We start from the raw sequence: 26,844 nt of genomic DNA, 5'->3' as shown, positions 1-26,844 counted from the left end.
AAACTAAATTATTCTAATTTTAATATATTTATTATGCAACACCCGCGACCCGACCCACATCATCTTTGTTTTACCCAGAACCGAACCTGGAAAAAAGCGTTTGAAAAAATACCACCCGCGAATCACTTTTTTTGCGGGTCACCCGTCGGGTACCCGACCCGATGCAGGACTTTGCTGCACGTGCTCTCGCTCCCTCTCCCTCTCGCTCAACCTCTCCACCGTGTGCTCGCTCAAGTTGGCACAGCGTTACAAATGTGCCACAAAACCAACCAATCGGAGAACTCAAGGAGGTCCATTCTGACTGGCTTATTTCAGTTAACATGCGTTTTAGGACATATTAAGTATGTGTGGGCTTGAACGGGCTGGGCCCACCCACTCTTTGATATCTGCCTACGCCACGCTACTATACTATGACTTTTCTGATATTTCCAACATACTACAGTATGACCATTTACAACATAGTCATATTATACTATGCTATTTGTATTTACATTTTGGACATACTATACTATGTTGTTTTTCCTGGATTTTTTGACACACTAAACCAGAACGTTTTTCTGATATTTTCGACATACTGACTTCCTGGTGTCTTTTTCTTCTCCTCTCCTCACAGGACTGCGAGGACATTCATCTGACATCAATGAAGACGGTGGCTTCTGGAGTTTCTGAAGAAGTTACGGTACTATACTATGACTATTTATGATATTGTCAACTTACTATGTTGATTTTTTGCATTTTTATATATTATATATATTTTCATTCTACTAAACTGACTTCATGGTGTATTTTTCTTATTTTCCCGGAACACCGAGTGCAAGTACATCTGACATCAACGAAGACGGTGGCTTCTGGAGATCCTGAAGAACTTACGGTACTATACTATGACTTTCATGATATTTCCGACATACTATATACTATGTCGTTAATTTCAAAATGTCTGATAGTACTATATTATACTATTTCATTTTCTATGTTTCTGAAAAACTTGTGGACGTTTTCAGCCTTGGGGAAGTATAGCAGACTTAGCAGCCTGAGGGACGTATAGCAGACTTAACAGACTATCGATGTGGCTGCAGTGAGAGCCCACAGCCACTTAGCAGACTTGGGGCGGTGGCTGGGGGGTGCCGAGCGCCCCCCCAGCCACCCCGACTTAGCAGGCCTACAGATTTAGCAGACTATCGGCAGTGACTGCACGGCCCTGCACAGGAGTGCAGTGAGAGCCGACAGCCTCCTATCGGCCGCTTATTAGGCTTAGCCGACTTGGGGACAAGGCTGCACTGCTATGTATGAATAAAATCAATAAATGTGAATAAAGCAAAAGTTTCTTAAAATACATTTGTCTCCTTTCTTCATTTCCAGTTCCTAAGATAGTATCCTATTCACTACTCTCTTACTTCCTAACCCTCCTTTGTTCTATTCCCTTAATTAGCATCCTATTAACCTATTCATTACCCCCTTATCCACCTACTCTCTGCAACGTAGAAGTCTTGAACCAGCAAACTCTGGTCTATTTCCTTGAGCTATGAGACCTGATGACAGTTTATTCGACTTCTTCATCAAGGGAAAGACACATTAAAACTCTGCATGGCACAAGACTCAAACTCCTGGGATCTTTAAACCCGAGGTTCGAACTCACGTTCTCCGGTCTCCAAGACGGGTTCTTATCACAGTGAGCCATCCGACCTGACAGTGAGATGTTCCCTGGCCTCTTCGTGATTTTCACCTCAGGTTTGGACCTTAAAATACACAGCCCAAGCAGCTCTTATTTGAGATATAATATATGAAACAATAATATAGAGATATTATTGTTTCGTAGAGCTTATGTCTTGTTCATTCGGGTTTGTGGACCTTAAAGATGACTGCACCTGATAAGCCTTCAACCCACAGTCTCACAGTCAGTCTTCTATCCCTCTGACCCGAGAGGTAAACCTTTCATTTGGTAAATTAATTCTCAACTTTTGAAAACTCCTGCGCCTCAGGAGGATCGAACCCAAGCCTTCAGCTTACCTGAGCAGTGTTGCATCACTGACTGTTTGCACTATGACTTGTTTTTTTCACATTTTCTTTTTGTGACAAAATCTAGAAAACACCAACAATAGCTCAGAGTATGTGTATGATGTTTAAACTATCCTCCCCTGGCTATAACTAAGCTTACCTGTGTCTCATCTCTCTGAGCCATCTGACCGGACGGGGTATGGAAAGGTTTTTCGTAGTGCCAAGTAGTAAAATCCTCTTTTCATAAAAAGGGGGGACCCTTATGTAAACACATTTGTTCAGGACATATCTAACTTTTTCAAAATTATAAATTAGAAAAGAGACTTTGTATTTGTATTGTGTTATATTATTATAACACTGAGCAGTGTTGTATCTCTCTGAGCTATAATATAAGGCGGACCCTTATCTTAAAAAAAACAATTTTTTTTATATAATAGTATTTCAACAACTTTAGAAAAAAACATTTTTCCTTCCTATATTTCAGATATATTGATGAAATTAATAACATTGCATGACCAAAAAAGTAATATAGTAATGTTGAAATATTAGTATGTGGAAAAATGTAAAAAAAAAACATGTCAAAAAAGTAATTCTTTACCCAATGCTCAAACTATTACAAACCTCTGCTGGCACCCGCAGGACTGTTTGGGAATAGCAGGAACACCTCAGTCAAGAAGAACGAATGAACAGCCTTTCCCTTAAATGGCTGATAAAACTCCCCCCACTCTCACATATTCAAACATAAGGTCAGATGTATAAATAAGAAATGAAAGAAAACCCACATGCATTTCTTAAGGCTTAACTACTTAAACAGCAAAGGACATCGATGCTTGATATAAAGTGTGGCGTTCCCGCGAAATCTATAAATATATCAATTAGGCTGTGATATTATCCTCTGGGGAAGGACCACATTGTTTTGAGATACAATGTCAAATACTTCTACAGTTAAATGCAAATACATTTTTATCTTTTATATAATGTCAATTTCTGGATTTTCGTTTTGATATTCTTACTCACTGTTAAAATAAACCATACACATTATAGACTGTTCATTTCTTTGTAAGTGGATGAACTTACAGAACCGGCAAGGGATCAGATGTATGAATACATTAATGGTGACACGGCGTATAAAACTAAAAATGATGATCCATTCAATCGATAAATACAAACGAGTCGATAGACATCAAAATTTAAAACTTTTATTCGCAAACCAATGAAGTGGACTGCAATCCATCATTGCCTTCGATCTTAGAGAATACTAACATGAACATAAAGAAAAACAAACGGCAGAACATGACAGCTGGCGCCAGAGCAGGCATCATCACAGACACTGGCTTCATTGGAGTGAATACACTTTGCTGTGAAGACGATGCAGACATGTCAACAAGAGACTTCCCATCCAATGAAGCCGTCTGTAATAGTGACGCTGCTGGTCTTTGCTTCCATCATTTGTGTTCACCTGCTATGGCAAAGGATGGCAACACAAGAGGCAGGCTTCAGTGTCCAAGTGCTTTCACTTGAAAACTGACAATAAAAAAAAAAAGAGAACAACCTAAACCAGCTGTCAAGTATAGCTTAACACAACCATACATTTTTTTATCGTTAATAAAATAAAATTCAATTTAGAGATTTGCCCATTAAGCAAAGTCCCTTCACATTAAGAACTAATAATTATAACTAATTCATTCCCATAAATCCATTGGTCTGCAAACTGTTTTCTTAAAGTGAAATCCAAACAGAAAGCAATAAACTATTATACAGGAGAGCCTTCTTTCAAACCAACAATAGGAACCACATGCTTCACAGGAAAAGGACCTTCTGTTTGCTACAGTACATCTCAAACAGATAACTTATTTCCTCATTGTTTGGGATTTTCTTTTCCAGACTAAGTGAACCACTAGATTAAGAAATAACACTTTCTGACCTAGAACGCAGCTAGGAAGTTTCACAGACGCTTTGAAGCACAGCCACAAAGCAAGCCTTCACGGGAGCACCACTCCGCAACCAAGTGAAATCATGACCATACGTTTAGTTTTAGAAGAAGTAGGGCATTGAGTGTTTGACTGTCAGTCACCACTGCTCTCTGAGGTAGAGACGTGTCCTGGGTGAAGCACAGATGTTTTCGTACGCTCCTCAGCCAGAAAGGAGCCAGGTCTCAGCTTGTGAACACTTTGACAAACAGATGCTCAAAGAGACGGACGGACGGACAGCATCCTCCGTCTGACACCCTGGGTTTCTTTGTGAGCTGGTGGGCAGAGAAAACCATCTCTGGTGACTGGGAATAAAACACTCGGACGCAACTGGAAGGTTTGTACAACTATTAGCTTGTCTTCATCCTACTTTTAAAGCTCGAAGGCGAAACAGGCTCACTACATGTTATCCCATCACCTCTGCGTGTGAAAAACACTTTCCCTTCGTTACCTCTGCTACATTCTTTCAATGAAACCCGTCTCCTTTTCTCCACGAGGGTCAATAACTTACTGCTCTTTAGCCTGAAAAAAAACCGATTAAAATACTGCAGTGTGATCTTTCGTATAGAACATAAATGTAACATTGAGTTTGATTCAAACGACCTTGGCTCAGCTCTCTAACGACTCACGATGTGCGATATGTTTTTAAAATGATGTAACATAAGAAGTGCTTTGGACGCTGAATGAAAATATTGACCTCGTTTTTTATTTATTCAAAGCTTGTAGCTGAATGCAACTAAAAAAAGGAGGGCGTCATCAATACAACGAGCCAAACTAAAGCAGAGGAAAACAACTTAAAAACAAGAGGAACATTAAACTGAAGACATGAAATCATACGAAACCTTTGCATAAGAGTCAAAACAAAAAACAACAACAGAAGCAGCTTTCTATGGCCATGTTTGCTCAAAATAAAATCCAATTGCTTCCATTTGGGTGTTACAGTTTCTCTCGTCTCCCGTGTTTAAGGACGCCAGATATCTGCAGTCAGCGAGATTTGTCCGTTCAGAGCGGCGTGTAGGCAGCTCCGTGCAAGAGAGATATCCGGAACACTCAGAGAGGAGGTGTGCGGCCGGACTTTGGCAACGTTTGACAAGATGATTTCTCAAGATTGGGTGTTGAGGTGGACTTGGTGGGACGGCAGCATCTGTTGTCCATGAAAACTGGGTAGCTGCTAAGGGGAAAGTTTGGGAGCATGAACCCTCGAGGGGACAGAGGTGCGGTGCTCACATGGACTCAAACTCATCGATGCGCTGCTTCGTGTTGCCCGACCGGATCTGCCGCAGCGTTTTGTATTTGTCTCGGCCTGCTTTCACGTTCTCGGCGTGAAGCACGTCGTTCTGCGTCTTCTTGGTTTCATCTCTGGCATCGGCCAGCTCTGTGCTTAATGTCTGGAGGTAAAAGAGGGGGGAGGATGACAGCGCAATGAGGATGAGGAAACAAAAGAATAGAAACACCAAAGAGGGCAAGGTAGAGACATGGAGGTTGCAGAAGAGAAAAGCGAAGAAACGGGTGCAGAAGAGCAAAACACGTCTAAATTATTAAAAAGTAAAACACATCTGATTGACTCTGGTTGTGTGGCAAAACGGGTTTAACAGGAATAAATAAATCCTTCGAATGAGGTGCAGCAGTTATTTTAACATATTTAAAACCCTGAAGAAGAGGTCGTTTTAAGACAAATATGTGACCGGCTCCATCGAAATCAGTCGCGTTGACCCGAAGACACATTTTGAGTTGTATCCACTGTTGGAAAGAGGCGAGTCCTAGCTTTCTAATGATATCAGGATTCTTGTTGTGCTCCAGATATTAAGCTAAATATGTCACATTATATAACGACTGTCACCGAGTCATCACTTTGAGAAAAAGGCCTTCAAAGTTTCCTCTCTCTGGAATCCATCGATCTGATTGGTTATCAGCAAATGATCAAAATACTACGGAGGGAAGATATTTTCGTTTGGATTACTGGTTTGGGGGAAGCTCGCGAGTGTGTGTGTGTGTGTAATTTTGCGTTTGTGTGTATTGTGTTTGTTTCCCGGGGAAAACACGGCTGTTGTTTTGCCTGCTGTGACGTCAAGTTACTCCGTCCTCCGCTTGTAATTATCCCGAAGCTTCAAAGTTGTATTTATCATCTGAATTTGCCGAAACAAGCTTAATATTCTGAAAGCCAAGACTTTGTTTCATTGAAACCAGATGAAAACAAACCGTAACGGACCCTGCCGTGTTATCTATGATGACGAGACGCTTCCATTCATAATGTCAGCGGGGGGGGGGGGGGGGGCTGCGGAACAGCAGGGTGCGAGGGAGAGCCGTCGTCTTCCCTTCACGAGCTTCAAACATGTATTTATCGTGTGATTTTGGAAATAAAAGTTTCATATTCTGAAAGCCAAGACTTTGTTTATTTAGAATCAAACAAAAACACCGAAAAAATTGTTTTTTACGCAAATCTACATTTATTTTGAAATGAGTCGTCGCGACTTCCGACTGATTTCGATAGAGCGGGTCACACATGTCAAATATTTGAGTTTGAATTCTTCTCGCCATAGCTTCAGTACAAGTCCTGGGTTATGCTGTAGCCTAGCTCAGATCTCCTGTTACAAAGTTACAGGAGATCTTCTTTAGAGCCAGGCTACAGTCTAAGCCAGCACGTTGACTCCTTTAAAGGATGGACAGAGAAGGATGCCTCGTCTTACCCTGATCTGCCATCGCTTGGCCGGTGTCTCTTCCTTGCAACAAAACTGCTGTTAGAAAATAATATCATCTGGGTGTTACGTGTGCCGCAAATGTCTTTGGGCTAAATGAACCGGAAGCATTTCACTTGAGTTTGAAGTTATACAGAGTTTAATTAAATGTTGCTGTTAAATGTTGGGGATGACATTTCCTAGATTGTATTTGTGATTTTTACGGATTTAATTTGAGAGTGGAATCTGTGGAAAAGTAGCATCGAGAATCTTATATTTTTCAAGGGATTTTTCAATATGACAAAAGTGTGCAGCCTTTGAAAAGCAATGATTGAGCCCCCTAAAGGATTTACACCCCTTCTCACCTGCAGCTGTTTCTTGACCCTCTCGTTCTTCTGGGCTTCGGTGACGCGAGCCTCTTCACTGCGGAGGTCGAGCTGGCTGACGCCCTCAGTGAATAAGTCGGCACTGGCTTCCTCGTTGATCTCATCGTGCTCGTCCTGGTCGCTCTCGTCGTTGTTGTCCAGAGGAGCCGGCACTATAGTCATCGCTGTCTTCAGCTCCTCCTTGGTTTTGTCCAGGTCCTCCTGGGCGGACAGAGCCTGAGGGGGAAGACAGAAAAAAAGGACATGAATGTTGAATGTCTGGGGACATTTAAGGAAGCTAATGTTTGTAGCAGTCTTGTACCTTGTGCTGCCACTCCACGGCCTCCTCATCCTTCTTCTTCTTGGCTTCTTCCAGGAGAGCGATCTTGGCTGTGAATTCAGCCAGCTCAGCAGCCTGGGATAAATCAAAAAAGGCCCTCAATGTTAAACAAACTGTACATTTAAACACTTCAACGACTATATATGTCGTAGCTGCTACATTGTACTGCCATGTGGTTAATGCTTCTATGCTGCTCATGCTCTTCCTGCATATCATGTATTTATTGTTGCTATGTATATACCGTACTTTTCGGACTATAAGCCGCGACTTTCCCCCCCCCCCCCCCCCCCCATTTTTTTTGTACAGCTAACGGCCACTAGGGAACCTCCTAAATCTATGGATTTTACAGGTCAAATTAACCACCTTTAACTCTATGGGCTCTATGACCGGTCCGCGCCCGCCACCTTTAAGGGGCGGGCTCCAGCAGGAAAAGCTGGAGGCCGGAAAAGAGTGAGACAGGTAGCGCGCCAAAGTAAGAGTGGAACCGAGAGACAGAACGAGAGCAAGACAGACGGACCATTTAGCTGCTGCGGCTTATATGCAGGTGCGCTTTATAGTCCGAAAAGTACGGTAAATGTCATGTTCTTAAATGTTGTATGTGACTACGGATGGAAATGAGCTCAAAGCTAAAATCCGGCTCATTTACACTTGTAAGCATTATTTTGTTTTAAAGTGTTCATCAATGTGAACTGTCCCGATTCAAATTGTGCAAGCAGAAATGTAACGATGTCCACATAAGCCAGGGTGTTATTGACTAAATAAAACCAACACGCACCAGTTGTTCCTGGGTCTTCTGCTGGTCTGCAGCCTGCCTGGCCAGCTCTGCTTTGGCCTCCTCCGCTGCATGTCTGTCTCTCTCCAGCCTCTCGGCCTCCTCCCTCGCCCGTTTCCTCTCCTGCTCCAGCTCCATGGCGCGGCGAGTCTGCTCCTGGAGCTCTGTGACGGGGCAGAAAGGAAAAACACACGTCACATCATTTTCTAGTTCACTTTCATCTCCTACAATTCACATTCGAAGGTTACAGGTTGAGTGCGGTACTGTTGAGTCGGGTGCATACATCTGAAGTGAGGGGGCATTTACAAAAAAGGTTTGATGCTTTTTTATTTTTATTTAAATGTAGCGGTGATCAAGGTTAAACAGTAAAAACAACCAGAGAAATGAAAGTGAATTCTCTTGGAGGGTGGATTTGATTTCTCTCTAGTTTGGAAGACACGAGGAGGGGAAAGTAAGGTCGCAGCAAAGAGGACGGATGGATGCAAAAGAAAACGTTACCTTTCTGAGCTCTCATCGTCTGCTCTTCAATCTGCCTCAGCCTGTCCATCAGCTCCTCTTTCTCATGCTCTATCCTCTCCTTCTCTTTCTCTGCGTACTCTCGCTTCTTCTTCTCATTCTCCAGCTGGGCCCTGAGAAGTTTGGCAATCACATGTTTCAGATTTGTTGAGTATATAAAAAAAAAAAAGGGGAGAAAACCAATATATTTGTACAATAACAGAATAAAATACAGCAAATCAACCGCCCTGAATGAGAGCTCTTCTGGTGCAGGTGATGAACGTGATGGAGGCAAGAAAGCCCAGTGCACTTATTATTTCAAACTTATTTGAGCATGCCTAAAAACTTCAATACATAAAAACATCTATAAAAATGTATTATGGTCTGCAAAAGACACATTATTTTACAATTCTTTTCCAGAATTATATCAGGGTGTCAAACTCAAATACACAGTGGGCGGCCAAAATAAAAAGAATGGGTACAAGTCGAGGGCCGGATTGGTTCAATGTTTATTGCTAAACTTATTGAAATTAATTTATTGCTCAAACCTGGAACTAACAAAGCTTAAATTATTGCCTATAAAAACAACATTACACATTAAATAATCAGTTGCATTCATTTCTTATCTGCAGCTTTTCCAGAGTACATTTCCCCACAGGCCAACAACAGCTTCAAAAAAACAATTTCCCTCAAAGAAAAACAAACATGTCCTGTTGTCATGGGAGAAAGTGCAGAAGGAAACATCCATTGAAACTCAGTGTGCTGCTCTGTGATGCTAGTTCAGATACTTGGCGTCTCATCAATGTTTGGGCCCAGGCTCTGAGCGGAGGAGACCCTCAGGATGGAGTGTGCGTGCAATATACCGGCAGGCCAGATCTAATAGTAATTATCCTGTTGTATACACAGTATTCCTGAGCAGTACCTCTCCATCTGTTTGTGGTGCTTCTCCTCCCGGGCCTGAGCCTTCATCTGCTGCACCTCGATGGTGTCGGGCTTCCTCCTCCTCATGTACAGCTCATGGTTACCCATACACAGCGCCAAGATGCGCTTGTTGATGCGCAGTCGCGGGGCATAAAACACAAAGTCCTGCATGTTTTAAGAAAGAGAGCAGAGAGAAAATATATCCTTTAATGGGAGGCAGGACTTTTTTTTTATCCCTGGAATTGTTACACTTTTAATGGATGACACTCACAGGAGCTTTCTTGTCAATGGGTTTGATGACAAACTTCTTGTCGTTGAAAGAGATGTTTCGAATTTCACTCCAAGGGAAGCCGATCTTTGGGGTCAACCTGAAAAATAAATGTACACATTAACATCTCAACTAATGACATATAGAGCTCAGGGTGACGGATATTATACCCATTCTAATATCCAGCCAGCAGATGGGGCCTGATATGAACAGACAGGAAACCACGAGACTGAAAACTCTTTCAGTTCACGTTAGATTTTCTCAGTCACGTGGTGAAGAATAGTGACAGGAAAGAGAAGTAGGTGGATAAAAGTTATCGTTTCCTGCCAGGAATTCTAATCGAAACGAAACAAAGAAAGGAAAAGAGAGAAATGAAGTGATGGGATGTTGCTGTCTAAAGAGACAGTTAGAAACTATCCTTTACTTCCTTTCTTTGTAACCTGGAGAAGACAAGAAAGATGGCAGTTGTGAGGACCTCAGATAACGAACAGGAAGGGAAAGGCAGTGAGGGGAAATGCTGCAGGAGTTGTGATCGAATCTGTCCATTTAGAAAGGACAGGAAAGACTCTCCTATAATGGACAGAGACCTCTCCTAGTTATTAACGCTAAAAATATCTGTTTCCTCTTGTTGGACATTATGCATCTCATGTTGACATCGTGGTATTTTTTGGCTATTGGGTAGCATCAGATTTAGGGCCATTGATTGTCCGGATTTGACTTGTTTCCAAAAGTTGGGCCAAACACGAAGAAGGAGTCTGCAGGACGTGACTTTGGTTCTTAAGAAATCTATAAAACTTGGTTTCACTTGCAATAGAAAGGGAGGGAAAGGAGGGGGGGGGGGGGTTCAGCAAAAGGTCAGGCTCAGGATAAGACTGAAACAGAAAGCATCATTTATTTTGTAAATAAACTAGACAAATCTGTGTGTGTCCCTTACTTGTCTTCGTGTTCGTAGATATTGAGGCCAAGGGCATCCACGCCCAGCCACAGCTGCGTGCCTTTTTTGTTTTTGATCTCAAAGTAGTTGACTCCGTACATCTCCAAGTCCTGGGCGATTTTAAGATATTCCATCATCGAGTCCTCTCTAGAGAGAAAGAAATACAGGGTATGTTTTACAAGAACACTTCCATATTAACATCAGTGAAATAATGTAGTCCATAAAGCACCGAATTCAATACCTTGGCCTAGCAACAAGCCTACACATGCACATTCAGATGAGACACACACCTGAGCATTCCTCTGTGTTCTTCATGCCAGGTCTGTATTCTGTCCTCCCACTGCTCTTTGGTAAGCTTGTGCTGCTCCAGGACTCTGAACACAAACACAAACACAATGACTTCACCCGAGGGGATGTTGAGCAGCACACAATTGTTTCCTGCGAGGAAACAATTGCAAAATTCCAACAGGGAACGAGACAAATTCCAGGTTTCAACAAATCTGCTCCATGGAAATCTGTGGCTAAAGCGTATAAGACGTTACATATTGTGTGTGCCAGTACCTCTGAGGCAACAGTCTGTCGTGGGTTAGGTACCCAGCCTTGTGGACATCTTTGTTGTAGTCTCCATACTTGGCCTGGACAGAGTACGACGCCAGAAGCACGGCAGTCTCTGGAGGACAGTAGTTCTCATCGTTCAGAATAGCCTCCTTCACCTGGGAGAACACGAGGAAGTTCAGTACTTCAAATGTACTTATTTAAAACAATCAATTTGATGGAAACCTGACTAAGGACTGGCTCAGTACCTGCAGGAAGAATAGCCTCTGTGTGATCTCCTGGATTAGCTCCTCCGAGACGTCCTCGGGGAAGAACTTGGCTCTGAACTTAAACTGCAGAGGGTTCTCCTTCTTCACATCCTGCTGAGTCACCTACAGGAGAAAAACAGCATCGTCATCAAACCACCCATTAACCACAGGAACCCTACATCATCTCAAATGATGCTTGTGACTTTTATTAGAGTGCAGAATTTGGTTATCCGTCACATAAAACATTGGTAACGTGGGTCAAATAGTGTTTTTTGGGGGCTGTATGCGGACAGTTTCTGCCCACACTTCTATAGAATCGTTTTCACTACATTGTCTGTACCTGCTGCTCTCTCTCACACACGTATTTTCTGTCAGGCCTACCCGGAAACACACTGCAATAGCATGGGTGTTAAGGCGAGAGGTGTGTAGGGTGATGAGTGAGAGAGGAAGCCACATCTGAGGCTCCAGACCACAACAGAGCAAATCCCAGATAAAGAACAGACAACGAGTGGATAATAGACAAACAGATGACGTGAGGAAAGATATCCTGACAAAGGGAGACCGACAGATAAAGGAGACATTAAAAGAGCAATTCAAATGTCAAATGAAAGCGGAGGAAGACTGACCTTCTTGTTGAGTTTGAGCCAAGTGCTGTAGCCTTTACTGTCCACATACTGCAGGCCGAAGAACCAGACCTCCCGTAGTCCCACCGTCTTCACCACCTGACAATGACACACATTTCAATCTGAATTCTTAGGTTCTTTTATAAAAGGAAATGGTTGACCAGAGATATTACGGTGACATCACGGCGAACCATCAGGACAAGACAAAGCAGCCGCCTGTGGACATTTGTCAGGCATGCTCACCTGGTCAAAGAGCTGTTTCCCTGTAGTATTTGGTTGGATGGCAAACTCCAGCTCTGCATCCATGGTGGTCACACGGACATTGATCTGGAAAACCAACAACAACAAGTTTACCATGTTGGTTGCGATATAGCACAGGCAATGATTCTGAAGAGAGATACAGCACTGCAGCCTTGGCGTCGTCATCATTAGTTTTCTTGAACGAGTGTTTAGTTTAATGTGGGGATGAAAAACCATACGGCGTTTTGTTTAAGGCGAGACACTACAGGTGAATAGGGTACTTTTTCAGCTAGACATTTCTCCACTTAATTACTTCCATTAAGACAATGTTTTTTGTATTACAAGTTTTATGAAATAGCATGTTTAAATATGCAAATGAGCCATCATCTCATAAAAAAAAATGCGCATATTTTAATACATTTCAGGAACACAAATCTGAACATTGGATAAAGCCAGGTTCAAAATTATTGTTTCATTTTGTAGTCAAATTAGAATCTAAAGTTTTTACAGAAGGGATTTTGGATATCTCTTTTTATCACTCCATAAATCAGAAAATACTCTCGACAGCCCTAAAATATCAATTTTCGCCATGTTTTTAGGTATAAAATGTTGTATAATTCAGGCTATGAATGATATATGAACAAACCCTTCTGTAAAAGCCTTCATAATATTGATAGGAATATAACTGGAAGGTTTGGTGTATGTACGTGCAACTGAAGTGGGCATTTCTCACTCATTTTGAGAAAACGACCTTTAAAGATTGCAGTGAGGCGCTACCTGAACCCTCCTGTTCTCTGGACGACAGCTCGCGCCTCGACGCACTCCGTGAAGGTTGGTCGGGGTCATTTGTTTTTTGTATAACCTTGCTTCGTGCAAGTGACAATTGTTGTCGTCTTCTCTGAACGTTTTTTTCACTGCCATTTGAGATTTCAATTTCAAGCGGAAAGCTAACCAGGAAGTGTTTTTAGCACACCACGTGACGCATCTGAACGAATCACGTTGTCAGAAGTTGACACCAGCCAATGAGATTTAGTTTCCCATTGGCTTGGTTTAAGACCCCTTTGTGCTTTCACGATTGGTTGCTGATACAAAGGAAATGACCATATTTGGATCCGATGATTGTGCAGGAGAGATGGAGCTTTCCAGCGATACCTCTGATGACATGGTGCACACAGCGGTCGCGGTACTTTACGTTACGTTAGAATGCTAACTTTTGGTGACGCAAATAGACAAACTATAGTCAAATAAACACCTAAATGTGTATTTTGTACGTTTTCCTTCCAAAAGCCTGAAAAAAAACATGTTATAGAATCAAAATAGCACAAAATCTCCAAATTGACCAGTGCATGAAAAACGATGTTTTTGCCTGCCGTGTCTCGCCTTAAACTAGTAAATCGAATAGCCGAATACGCCAGGGATAACCACTGCCATACTAAAATATTATAATTCCCACCTCAGCTTTGAGCTCATTACTATTAGTGCTTTTTTTATAATCTCGACTAAGCATCCACTAATCTCCATCATCAATCAGATGACTGGTAGTGAACAGTTTGTGCTCAGTAAATGTGTCTTCCTTCGATATAAAGACAGATTCAGCAAAGGGACTGGCATCACTTTCCACCCTACGCTGCCAGTGGAAGTAAGCCCCACCTTTGATGGCAGCCCACTACTCTGTTGGGGTGGAGCAGCGGATACAACTCAGTCATTGGCTGAACAGCGGAGGCAGTAGGCCAGCAGCAGCAGCTGATGGCACAGAGCGAGGCTGATCTCCGAGGCCACACACACACACACACACACACACACACACACACACACACAGTCAATGCAAACAGACCATTATAGCACCGTTATAATTAATGTTAAACCTGAGATTTGAACAAATACATAATAGAATAAAGGTCATGAGATCTCGGCATTGCACAAACAAACAAATCTCATCTTTAAAATCAACATTTGCCTTCACTGGTGAGAGAAAACAAATCCCATCACAGTTCATTTGTGGGACTTTTACCTTTCTAGTATTGAACAAACAATGAAAAATATTAGTGCTGCACAATAATTATCGGCCCGATATTAGGAACTATGACGTCATCCCGATAAAAGTATTAATAGCCCCGATAATATACAATATATTTTTGGGGTAAAAAGAAAGAAAAACATCCTGCGGTGTGGGTGGATTGGGATGAGGGGCGCTTGTTTTTCACTCGGCTCCTCCCGTGTTGCCAGTACTGTGGTATTGTAGTTTAGGAAGAGGGGAGTTCTTCACAAATCCAGCGCTCCCTAACTCATGCCTGGCTGTGACGTAAATGGTGTGCGGCCGTGAAGCCAGGACAGTAAACAAACATGTCGTCGGTAGCATGGGACTATTTCAAAGTTTCAGAGTTAGATAGTTCGCTTGCTATCTGTATTAACAGATGCAGAAGTTCCACGAGGAGGGAAAAGGCAACGAGCTATAATACTTCCAACCTGATCAGTCACCTGAAACATCGCCATCGCTACGATGGTGTGTTAAAAGCGTACGGAGACGCCTGCGCTGCTAAACTAACGCCGAATCCAAAGCCAGCTGCAAAGGCACCGGGGCTTTCACCTATCGACGAGGCTTTTGAAAAAGGCAAGAACTTTATTTGGGAAAATAAATATGGTCACTTTGAAGAGTCAGAATTGTTCTTGGCTTTGTTTTGTTCATAGTAGTAATGCTCATGTCATTTGCTCAATACTAGTCTTTTTTTTAACACTAGGTGTGCAAAAACTACAGGTACATTCAATATATATATATATATATATATATATATATTATATTATTATCGGTATCGGTCTTGAGAAGCAGGAAGTTATCGGTATCGGTTTCAAAAAAACAATATCGTGCATCCCTAGAAAATACATAAAATATGAAGAAAAAGGATTATGCAATCTAATTTATATATATATATATATATATATATATATATTTATAACACCCGCCATCACTTTTTAAAAGTATCGAAACCAGATCTGATTTCGGTACGGTATACCGTAGCCACCAGTAACCGGTATTTCGGTAATACCGGTATGCATCCCTAGCTGTAAGTAACTCAATAAGATAGACAGAGGGAACTGCAAGTGGCAGAAATGAGAGTGCTAGTTAGCAGAGAAAAAGCAGGCAGATTGCAACAGGAAGCAAGAGAGATGAACTAGGGTCACTTTCAGATTGAGTTACAGTGAGCTTTCTGTCGATGAGCCAACCATACAGAATAAAGGGAAAGTAAGCAACTGAGGATAATAATCTTTCCTTTAAATATACACAAAACCTCAGGAAGCTTTTTATTCCCTCCCTCTCCTCTAAGTATTTATTTACTTTCTCTCCCGCCGTCACCCTTCTCCGTTTCTCTCAATATCCCTCCCTGCGATGAATAATCCATGTAACTTGTGTCTATACCGCACATAGCTGGACTCCCCGCGCCACATAGAGGTCTGAGCTCCGTCTCCCCCTCATTTATTACCCATGAAAAAGTTGCAGCACTTTCTCTAAACTATATACATCTCACATGAACATGAGTTTGGCCTTAAACTATTACTGTAACGTACATTTTACAACATTGTTTTAAAACGGTATCCCGCGCGCTCATCGGCAGCTGCCCGGGAAAAGAGATTTAACCGACTGAATAATTGTATTCTGCCTTCAGTCGGGTTCAATTTCGTATTAATGAAGTGCTGTTATTTTAGCTTAAGATTCCACTAAGGAGTTTTAGCCCACATCAAGATCAATGCCAAATCTTTGTGATAAAAAACAAACATGATGGCTTTTCAATGTGAACACTTCTAAATACCGTCAAGTGTTTGATAAACTTCATAATTAAATCAAGTCTCTCTCTGAGATTGGAGTATAAATGTTGTTTTTGTGCGTGATTATGAGATGCCTTATGGAGGAAAAGGCACTCTACACCAATGACACCCAATAACATAAGCTGCTTATTACAACACAGCCCTGTCAGCATCATTTCAATGAGGTTGCCGAGGATATGGTTACATGATAGAACATGAGCTACTGCTATCAGCTCTATAGTTAGTTTCACCAAAAATCAACACAGATTGTGGATCGTTATTCATGATAAAAAGTCATCAGGTATATAACCGGTACATGTGAAGGAATATTCTACACCATTACGTTGGGCAAAGTTCAATAAAATAACAAGACCACTGCTGCCAGTTTCATACATTGCATTTAGCTGACGCTTTTATCCAAAGCGACTTACAATAACTGCGTTCGACTAACAAAATACAAACTTGAAGAAAACAGAATCATAAAGTACATCAGGCTTCATAGAGCAAAGACATTTCAAGTGCTACTCAACTGGCTTTAGATAAGCCAGCCCTTTATTAGTATATAAGTGCTTTGTTAATAGTTCTATCGCTCGAAGTGGAGTCGAAAGAGATGAGTTTTCAGTCTGCGCCGGAAGGTGTGTAAGCATTCTGCTGTCCTGATTTCAATGGGAGCTCATTCCACCATCTTGGAGCCAGGATAGCAAACCCACGTGTTTCTGCTGATGGGAACTTGGGTCCCCCTCGCAGCGAGGGTGCAGCGAGTCGTTTGGCTGATGCAGAGCGGAGTGCGCGTGCTGGGGTGTACGGTTTAACCATGTCCTGGATGTAGGAAGGGCCAGATCCATTCGCAGCATGGTACGCAAGCACCAGTGTCTTGAAGTGGATTCTAGCAGTTACCGGAAGCCAATGGAGGGAGCGGAGGAGCGGAGGCAACATTTAGGAAGGTTGAAGACCAGACGAGCCGCTGCATTCTGGATGAGCTGCAGAGGTTGGATGGCACATGCAGGTCGACCAGCCAGGAGGGAGCTGCAGTAGTCTAGGCGTGAGGTGACGAGAGCCTGGACCAGAACCTGCGTCGCTTTCTGGGTCAGCTGGGGACGCATCCTCCTGATGTTGTACACGACATGACCTGAATAATACTTAATACGAGTCTTTCAACCAAGAGGCACTATTACTTGGAAAAGCAGCAAGCCGGGTTAAGTGTTGACACCTCCGCCCTTCTCTTGTCACACTGATTGCAAAAATGGGTCTTCCCTTGAGATATTGTTTACTACATGCGGGTGGCAGGGAGGAAACAGACTGTTTCTCTTTAACCTCTGATGAGTCACTGATAGTTACAGCTGCTACAAGAAAAGCACAGGCTTAAAGTATTGCCATGGTATGTACGGACAAGAGTTGCAGTGATCACCTCATGGAGCGATAACAGCCTTTAGCAACTCTTCACGGGGCTGTAGTTAATGCATTTGGGATCTGAATGGGAATATGGCACTAATTCATACATTTATGTCTAAACTGACCTAATTTAACTTTAGGAAAAGGACTATTCAGGGGCTTTGCTCTTTAGTGTACATTTTAGGGAACACATTCCATCAAAACACAAGAAATTAACAGAGACAAAACTGTTGTACTACTAGAGGAAAATGTAAATCCTTTCTTGCAAGTTCATGGTTGACTGACTGGTGTGTGGAAACCAAGTTGCTTTCAATACGACGCGCCTCATTGACTTTCTGAGAGGAGTAGTCAAAGACAATGTTGTGCAGAGCTGGCGTTTCCAAGTGACCGGCCTTGAATGTCCCTTCTTCCCTGCATGAGTGTGTCATCAGCAATCAGCTGTGCAAGAGGTAACCTTTGTGCTGCATGTGTGTCACTGCCAAAACACAGACGGGGAGAGGAGGAATCCTGCACGGAGCAGACGGTCAGCTAATCCCGTCTCTCCTGCAGAAAGGGGGGGGGGGGAGGGACGACATGCCGAGGCAGTGACACAGCTAATCACACACTGCGACAACTGACTGTCCTTACACCACCTTCTGGGTGTTTCTCAATGTCGAGTAAAGCTGCTCCAGAGCCACTATTTCAAGCATCGAGTGTAATACACGTTTCAAAATGATGCCGAAGTAACAACATACTGATACCGGTTAGTAAAACATGAATTAATGCTTTGACAAGTCTGCAGACAGACGGCAGAGAAACACCTTTTAAAATGCGTGTTTTCTGAATGGAGATCGGCTAAGCTAACATAGCAGTGTATGCTCCGACCGTCCACACTCACAGCAACGGCCTACAGACATAAATAAACCAGCGACTGTATCCTCCATGACACAGGCAGTCTGTGGTTTGTACTTGTTTAACTTAGGTCTGGTTTCTGAACAGATATGAGGAGCTGTGAGCTCTGAGTGCTAACAGCTAACGGCTGTGTTGTTTTTCTGGGGTTCTCATTGAAGAAGACGTCACGGCTCCGCCTACACTGCGTTACTATAGTTACTACCCCAGTTCCTAAACTGTAATGGAAATGCGCCATAAAGTGAGCCTGTCCTAACGAGGCCTAGCCATACCGAGCGAGGCCGTGTCCGAGGCCGTGTCATGGAAATGCGCCATTAGTGAGCCGAGCCAAATGATCCGGCTCACTAACAGGGTGTACGCAGGAGTCCTGAAGTCAAATGTCAGACCTTTTAAGACCCTTTCCAGATATTTTAAGACCTCATCGCCACTTTGAGTTCTAACCGGTTACCTTGGCGACACACTTTACCTCACATTGACTATATACAGTATTGATTGTCCTTCCTCCTTATCTTCCAACCATTTGGACGCAAACTTGCATTTCCCCATAACGATGTTTAACAACCGGCGTAAACGGACCTTCGCGCTATCAAGCAGTGAGCGTGCGATGTCCTGTTCAGATGACGTCCAACCCAACGGGATGCCATCAATAAACTACACAGAATCACACTACACACCTACGCCATGACTACATTCAGGCAGACTGTAGAACACAACCTCTTTGGACCATTTATATACTTATTGAAGACGAGCTACAAAATGTAAAACCTCGGAGAATGCTGTTTAATATTTTTGAATAGCCTTAATTTTCGCTAAATTGATTTATCAACTTTTAATACTTTTTAAGACACCCTGACTAATACGTAAGTAAGGGATAATGTGCTGCGACGCGGTCATTATGGGGAAAAGAACACCGACAGGCTGATGAGGAGCCCGACGCGAAGCGGAGGGATCTAGATCGGCATGAAGGTGTTCTTTTCCCCATAATGACCAAGTCGCTGCACATTATCCCGCTTATTACATGGCCACATTCTCAACAAAGTAACGTTATGACTCCCAATATTAATTGAAATGCTTTTATGGATTTAGAAAATGATTTTATTGATTTAAAAAATAGTTGTATGTATTGATTTAAATTGACATGCATCCGCGAAGAAAAATAGTCCGATGTTACTGTTTGAACTAACGTAGCAACGGCAGGAACTGCTTCGATAGCGTTTTTGAGGAGCTTTCTGATTACAGATTTGAAAACATCGCTGCTTGCTTTAAAAGTAGCACAATTCATGATGTCAAAGCTTGGAAAGTATCTCGATATCCCTGCCCTGATGCCAAAGTAACTGCACACTGTATGTTTTGCCATTTGATGTGTATGTCTGGACCGCTGCGTAAAAAGGAGGGTTTCTGCCCGTTACTTCTCCGCTGTTTTCTTGTCCCTCTTGTCTTTTTCTTTTCTTCACTGGGGACTCATCAGCCACTAACCATTACTCCAAATTACTGTGCTCTCCAAATATATTAAAATGAATGTTAAAATCCTCCATGTTGCTATCACACGGCAGCGGAAAACTAAAGACAATCAGACAGTTTGCTTGCTTTTCAAACTGTTACATTTGAAAAACAGTGAGAGCGTCTCTTGTCAGTTTGAAAAGCCAACGGTAGGACCTGCTTGCGTTTTTGAGGAGATTTTTGATTACAGATTTGAAAACATCGCTCCTTGCTTTAAAAGTAGCACAATTCATGATGTCAAACCTTGGAAAGTATCTAGATATCCCTGCCCTAATGACAAAGTAACTGGCAAGTGAATATGTGTCGCCGTTTGATGTCTATGTCTGGACCGCTGCGTAAAAAGGAGGGTTTCTGCCCCGTTACTTCTCCGCTGTTTTTCTTGTCCCAGTTCCAAGTTTTCGGCCCAACTGTATACAGTTAAATCGACCGGACTTCTTTCTGAAGATGTGAGCGTCCTTAACAACGGTCAATAAGTCCTTGACAGCGGTCTGTCTGTTCGGTATTAACAACGTGTCACGTGTTCTGAATTGACCAATCAGAATCGAGTATTCAACTAAGCCATGTAATAAAGATAGTTATAAGGGATGGCTCAATTCAAAATTCAAGTCATGTGACATCACACACACCCCCCCCCCTCTCGGGGTGGACGCCCTCTCAGCCCTGGTCTGGCGGAAACACTGGCTCTAACTCCTCCTTGTGCAGAATCACTAAAGAGGCCTCTTTAGGTGTTCAAGATCACAAAGAACGGACAAGTATGGGACAAATAAGGCCATGAGTCTCAAACTAGTTGCTGCATAATTCACATCTGATCCCCCTATGCGTCTTTTAAGCATGTTCCTAAATCCCCCTCTCCATTACAACTGCCAAGGCGACTTCTCACTCAGACGACCCCTTGTTAAATGTGCAGCTGTTAAGTTACTGTAAGCTGTTTAGAGGAGCTTTGCCTAAAGAGACACACACACACACACACTACAATCAGTGGAGTTGCTAATCTGTCTTTTGAGGCTCGGAGCAGCTGTCTGTCCGTCTGATTAACCGCCCTGCAGGGAGAGGCAGCATTTGGTAGGGAGCAGGAAAGGAAGGAGGAGGAATCACTGCTACCTACAAACACAAACATTCATCCTGTGTCCTTTCACAAGAGGACACAACGTTTACTTCTCCTCCTCCAGTCATCTGCTGCAGAGAGAATCTGAAAAGCTTCCAGGGATTTTTCTCGGAGGGTCTTCCTTACACAGACCTCCATTTGTACACACTTGTGATGTTGCAACTCCTCCCTTCCAATAACCTTTACCGTTTGTGTACCTCCTAAAAATCCCTGTATCTCCTGAGCACTACAACAGATTCAGATCTCATTTTCTTCTCTTTCCATTTCGTTCTATTCCCTCTTTTTGTAATGGTCTGACTCGTTCCAGGCTGCACGGACAGTCCCTCAGCTGTCTGGTGATAATCCCCTCTTCCCATTGCTCCTGTACTCCCACAGAGACAGGATGTTGACATAGGCTGGGCCCCCGATGTACACAGCGGGCCCCTTCTTCAGCAAATGGAAAAACAGCCACAAGCTAGGAAACCAGCGAGGGCCGTCTGTCTTCCTGTGGGGTGCCATCACTTCATAATGCGAGCAGAAGGGGTGTGATATGATTTCAAGAGGTATGAAAACACCCACGCAGGGGTTCAAATGTGTCAACTTTACCTCCAAACTGGACAAGATAATCACTGCTAAAGACTCACACGAGCAAGCACCATGTTTGTGTTTTTATAGTAACCTCTCCTACGTGACTCTTGATGCAAAACAATTCCTACTAGCTCAACAAACCCTTCTGTTGCTCAACCTCGCAATCGCTTGTATTCTTTGCTCACAGATGAATGCTGACACTGAGATACAAGAGGCCCTTTCTAGAGTTTTGATGTCTGGCTGTGGCTCCAATCCCAGAGAAGGTCATGCCCGCTGGACCCTGCTCTCACTTCCTCTGTTTACCGTGTCGGTGCCTCCCTGCGACAAGCTGTGCTTTCTCTGTCAGTTTGTTATCGTCTGTGACAGAGATGTGGCTCTGAACTCGGCCCTCTGAGGAGCTGTTTTGGGACGGTGCCCGGGTGACTAAGGGGACAAGTGGAGGATGAAATCAGTGCCTGGCTGGCGGTCCCTTTCTCTGTAACTTCTCAAACACACATCCACATCAAGAGCTAGCTGGAAATGAGGCAAAGCATGAAGCCTGATGTCCTAGGAAAGCTACTGATGTCGTTTTTAGCAACTAAAAACATTCTAAATCAAAGCACGTCACGCCCTGGCTCAAGGACGGACAACAGAAGAACGCCACAAATGATTCATTTCCAATTAAAGTACATTTATTTAAAGAAACTAAGTAAAGTGTGATGTCAGTTAATAATTAATGTGTGGTTTGTGAACATGCATCAGTATATTAAGTAGGGGTGTAACGGTATGCGTACCCGTACCTTCGGTTCAGTACACCTGTGTACCGAAGTGTACCGAACGAATATAACGTTAAACATAAAACATTTAGAACGTGAACAACTTCTTTGAAGTAATCTCAGGTGCTGCGTCGCAGCATTCAGAGTAATTTGCTCACATTGGGTTCAACACGTCAGAGCGAGCAAGTCATTTCATTGGACGAGAAGCATACTATGAGAGCTGGTCAGAGGGATGCGTTCAAATTAGTCAGTAATTTGAGGAACTGTCGAAATGGCGAACGCAGATAAAGTTGAGCTCGAAAATCCTCCAGCATCATTGAAGTCTCCGGTTTGGAAACATTTTGGTTTCGCAGTTACGTACAAGGATGACGGACAAAGACAGGTGGACCGAACCAAAGCTGTTTGTCGGCATTGTTCAACTAACATTGGTTACGCGGCTGGCAATACATCAAACTTGCACACTCATTTGAAAAGGCATCACCCGAACGTGAATATCACCGGTTCCAAAAGAAAAAAGTGCAAACCCAACTCCCGCTAGCATTCAAGCCTCCACCACTCGCAGAGACTTCAGACCGAGCCAAAGCTATTACAAACGCCAAATATCCTTATGTTGCCATGTTAGCAAAGCGCTACCTGGCTGTATCTGCTACCTCTGTCCCTAGCGAGAGGGTGTTCTCCACAGCAGGAGACATTGCTAGTGCCAGCAGATCTGCCCTTTCGGCAGCCATGTGGACAAGTTCATCTTTCTTTAGAACATGAAAATACAATGACAAGCAAGTCCTAATGTCAAACTGGCTGCTTAGGTACTAGTACAGTACAGTTCAAATACAGATTATTTCAGTTCATCGAAATGCTGCACCTTAATGTTAATTTTATTATATTTTATATTTATTTGAGTGAATACATTATTCACAGTTTAGTAATAATTAAAAAAATATATATATGTGATAATTTTTTCTGCTGTACCGAAAACGTTCCGAACCGAACCGTGACCTAAAAACCGAGGTACGTACCAAACCGAAATGTTAGTGAACCGTTACACTCCTAATATTAAGCAAAGACAAACAAATCAAGATCCAGTAGAGCTAAGCAACCCAAGAGGAGATAGAGACTGACTGCTCAGACACTCAGACTTGTAGTCGAGCAGTCAACCCAAATCAGGTGTCAGCCATCTTTCCTGATTGGGGGGGGGAGTGGCTAACCAATGTAGGTTGTCTTAAAATTCCTCAAGACTTTAGAAAGAAGGTTAAATACTCAGTAAGAGTATCAGTTGCTCAGAAACAAAAGACCAAGACTTTGAGAATCTGCTACAGTAGAGTTCGTCCACCCAGGTGTGTTTATGAGGAGAAAGCAGCCTGAGAACAGCGGGACAGCCGCAAAGGGACTGCATCAAATTGGTTGTGTTTTGGTGTCGATCACGTCCCGAGCATTCTCTCCACCCTTTAAGCAACAATGGCAGCAGTGTTGCAGTTACGAGGCTCGTGGGCCGGGCAGTTCATTCCACACTCTGGCTGTTGTTTACTTGGAAGAGGAGGATTGGGAGTGGGAGCAGCCTTGGGAATGAAACCGCTACTTCCCAGAATGCACAAATGCAGCAGCGCATGCCAACTTTTATGACAACTGAAGATTTACTTCATACAAGCAGACGAGAGAGGAACCAACAAGCAACGCTCATGTTTCAGATTCATGTTAAATACCCTGAGGCTACGGCCTATTCAGTTCTAACATTACACAATTAAAAGTGCAGGACGATCCCAACTCAAGGTTTTTTTTGGTTGCTTTTTCCCTTAGGGCTGCAGCTCTTATTTCTATGCCAACTCTCATGTTTTTAGGATCTTACCGGTTTCGGCATCTTTGCTTCGCCTCCTTCTTACACCCGACAGCTGAAAGGACGGCAACAACTGCTTAATCACAGGACCTGAAAGCAAAACAAAAAAGAGACATGTTTTCCTACATTGATGAAACAATATGTACAGCAATATTTCCTTGTACTACTCTTGTTCTCTCTGTACAAAAAAAATACAATACATTACATTTGGCAGACATTTTAATTCAAAGTGGACATAAGCAGTGCAATGGTTTTGCATTCAATCTCAACAAAATAAACTATATTTCTGACACATAATTGCTGGACATTTGCAGCAATTTGTCACCCTGCATGCCACGGTATACATGCGTAGTCGAGGTTCGCTCTAGTTGAAACACAAGCCTGCAAGTTAGATGATGACCTGGGTTGAACTGCCATATGATACAAGAGGTTTTCTTTATGTGAGCTCGTCACATTTAAATTTGGATGCTCTAGTTTATGTTCTAAAGGTATTGTGCTGAGTCACAGATAACATCACCATCTCAAAGCTTACAAAGTGTTGTACAGGATACTTTTGCACATTCGTGCAAAGGGATGCTTTCAATCACTGGGACTTAAAAACAGTGCGAATGACACAGTTTCGCCCCAAGCTGTCTTTTAACGCAACACAGCTGATTGATATCCTGTAATTAGGGAAAACGTTTCAATACAACACATTCCTGAGGTATTCAAAGTTGCATGCAGCATTTGTCCTTTACCATATAAAAAGACAGGTTGACAAATATATTGAATATATAATGAAGCCATAAACACGAACAACTAAAGAAAGACCAATAATTACTATTACACACAGTATAATTCCCTCAGCAAAGAATAATTAGAGGCCTTACACAACAACAGTGTGATAAAAACAATGGTTATGTTAAAAGAAATGTGTAGGGAAGCCCCCCTGAGTATTTAAGCTTTAACTAGTGTATGTACTACACATGAAGACATGCCCACTTGTAGCTCGTGAGCAATTAGCATGCGTATTTACCCGCCGAGTTAGATTCCGTTACACTGTAATTTGACCAAATGTACACAAATGGTGGACAACAACTGTAACTTATGTTAGATGCAAAGGCATGCCACGAAGATACAACATAAAATGCATTAAATGAGTTATAAATAAGCCCTTTTACCGAGTTTCGCTCCGTTAGCCGACAGAAATACTCCTCATAAAGTGAAAATGTGGCCGTCATGTTTAGGCTTAGATAACGTAGATAACGGTGCACACGGTTATCCTCTCTCATACATGTGAAGTTTTTAAAGCCATACAAATGTTTGGCCATCATTAATTCTCCACATTTTCATAAGAAATAAAAAGAAACGCGTGTAAAATGGTGACTACGTACAGCAAGCTACTGTGCGTTAACGAGCTGATTAAAAAGTAGTCATTAATCAATGTGTGGTTTAAAATATGATTTGCTCGAACACGAGGATATTCGCATCAAACTTGAGGCTCATCTTTTTAGGGAGAGGCAACTCACCGGGGGGACGAAGTATATCTTCAAATGAACAGGAAAGCCTTGTATCTTCAAATGGTACAAAAATATCCACGATGATATCCCGTGTCTGGTCCGCGGTTCGTATCTACTACTGCTGCTTTTTAGAGAAACAAATTCCCGCAGACATGGAAAAACCGTTGAAGTCTTAACAACCATAAGGCGATTTGGGGTGCTAGTGTCGAGCTAGCTGGAACAAACTAACACAACATCCGGTCTCCTCATTCAAAATAAAAGCCTTATAGAAGCAAGAAAAGAATACATAATTTCTGAAGATTTTTTTGTTTATTTTGAAGTTTCAAATCAAAGTTTATTCATATTGCATTGCTGTCAATATCTCAATATTAAAAGACAATACGATTCAGAATTTACAAAATAAACCTTGGAAGCTAAGATGCAATAATTATTTGTCTGTACAACCGAGTTTCTCTTAACCTACATTCATGTTTTAGTTTACTTTGAAGGCAAACACTCCATAACTTCCGGTCTTGTTTTCAGGTTCTGCGCATACTTGACGCAGCTAGTCGGGGAGATGTTCAATATGGCTGTCAGCAGCTGAGGAGTGGATGAAAGGCATGTATGCGGCATGCATCGTGCCACGAGTTGTATGGGGAGTGAATAATATCAGACTGGACCATTTTTTAAGAGACTCACTCGGGGGTAGGGCTCCTCCCTCTGGAGCCCCTGGCAAAATGCATCTGTGCATTGGCTCGCAGTGGAAGTAGATACACCACTTAAAGATTGTTGCAGAAAGAGGAAAATGTGACCCTATTATTTCAAGTATTCACATGTAACTGTGTCAGAAGTAGAATATGACTTTGGTATAATATATTTTGTTTAATTATTTGCCATTGGCACACACTCAGGTCAAATCACTTCAACGCGAGTAATTGCGCAACGCTGGCACATCATGGGTACCTTAATTTATTATGTATGTCCACCAACATGTTGTTGGTCAATCAATACATGCACAAATCGTTTTATCACTGACATATATTACCCCACCTAACAAGAGCAGCGTGGCAATAAGCATCTTTTAATGTAATGTTAACAGATAATAGGCCCATTATGAATTACAACTGCA

At 42.5% G+C, this 26,844-nt stretch overlaps 1 protein-coding gene and 1 long non-coding RNA gene across 2 annotated transcripts; one reads left to right on the top strand and one right to left on the bottom strand.

The window, feature by feature from the left end:
• Positions 1–3,180: 3,180 nt before the first annotated feature.
• Positions 3,181–25,967, bottom strand: LOC117459680 (radixin-like). Its single transcript, XM_034100753.1, has 15 exons — positions 25,746–25,967; positions 24,250–24,327; positions 12,405–12,488; positions 12,165–12,260; positions 11,539–11,661; positions 11,297–11,448; positions 11,026–11,109; positions 10,736–10,882; positions 9,805–9,901; positions 9,535–9,698; positions 8,616–8,746; positions 8,121–8,281; positions 7,328–7,420; positions 7,006–7,242; positions 3,181–5,353 (listed from the first exon to the last, which is right to left on the bottom strand). The coding sequence occupies exons 2-15, from the start codon at positions 24,259–24,261 to the stop codon at positions 5,189–5,191; spliced, it is 1,746 nt and encodes a 581-aa protein (XP_033956644.1). The 5' UTR covers positions 24,262–24,327; positions 25,746–25,967; the 3' UTR covers positions 3,181–5,188.
• Positions 18,206–22,437, top strand: LOC139435322 (uncharacterized). Its single transcript, XR_011644599.1, has 3 exons — positions 18,206–18,336; positions 21,463–21,629; positions 21,842–22,437. It is a non-coding gene; the product is annotated as an uncharacterized lncRNA (long non-coding RNA).
• Positions 25,968–26,844: the final 877 nt, after the last annotated feature.

This window comes from Pseudochaenichthys georgianus, chromosome 2 (genome assembly GCF_902827115.2).
Source record: "Pseudochaenichthys georgianus chromosome 2, fPseGeo1.2, whole genome shotgun sequence".
NCBI lineage: Eukaryota > Metazoa > Chordata > Actinopteri > Perciformes > Channichthyidae > Pseudochaenichthys > Pseudochaenichthys georgianus.
This window is presented reverse-complemented; position numbering and strand designations above follow the sequence as displayed.

Bases quoted from the DNA above. Each gene is read 5' to 3' on its own strand.
- LOC117459680 (XM_034100753.1), bottom strand. The intron at 11,449-11,538 runs GTACTGAGCCAG...GTGTTCTCCCAG, and splicing joins AGAGGCTATTCTTCCTGCAG to GTGAAGGAGGCTATTCTGAA. The intron at 11,110-11,296 runs GTACTGGCACAC...GTTTGTGTTCAG, and splicing joins GACAGACTGTTGCCTCAGAG to AGTCCTGGAGCAGCACAAGC.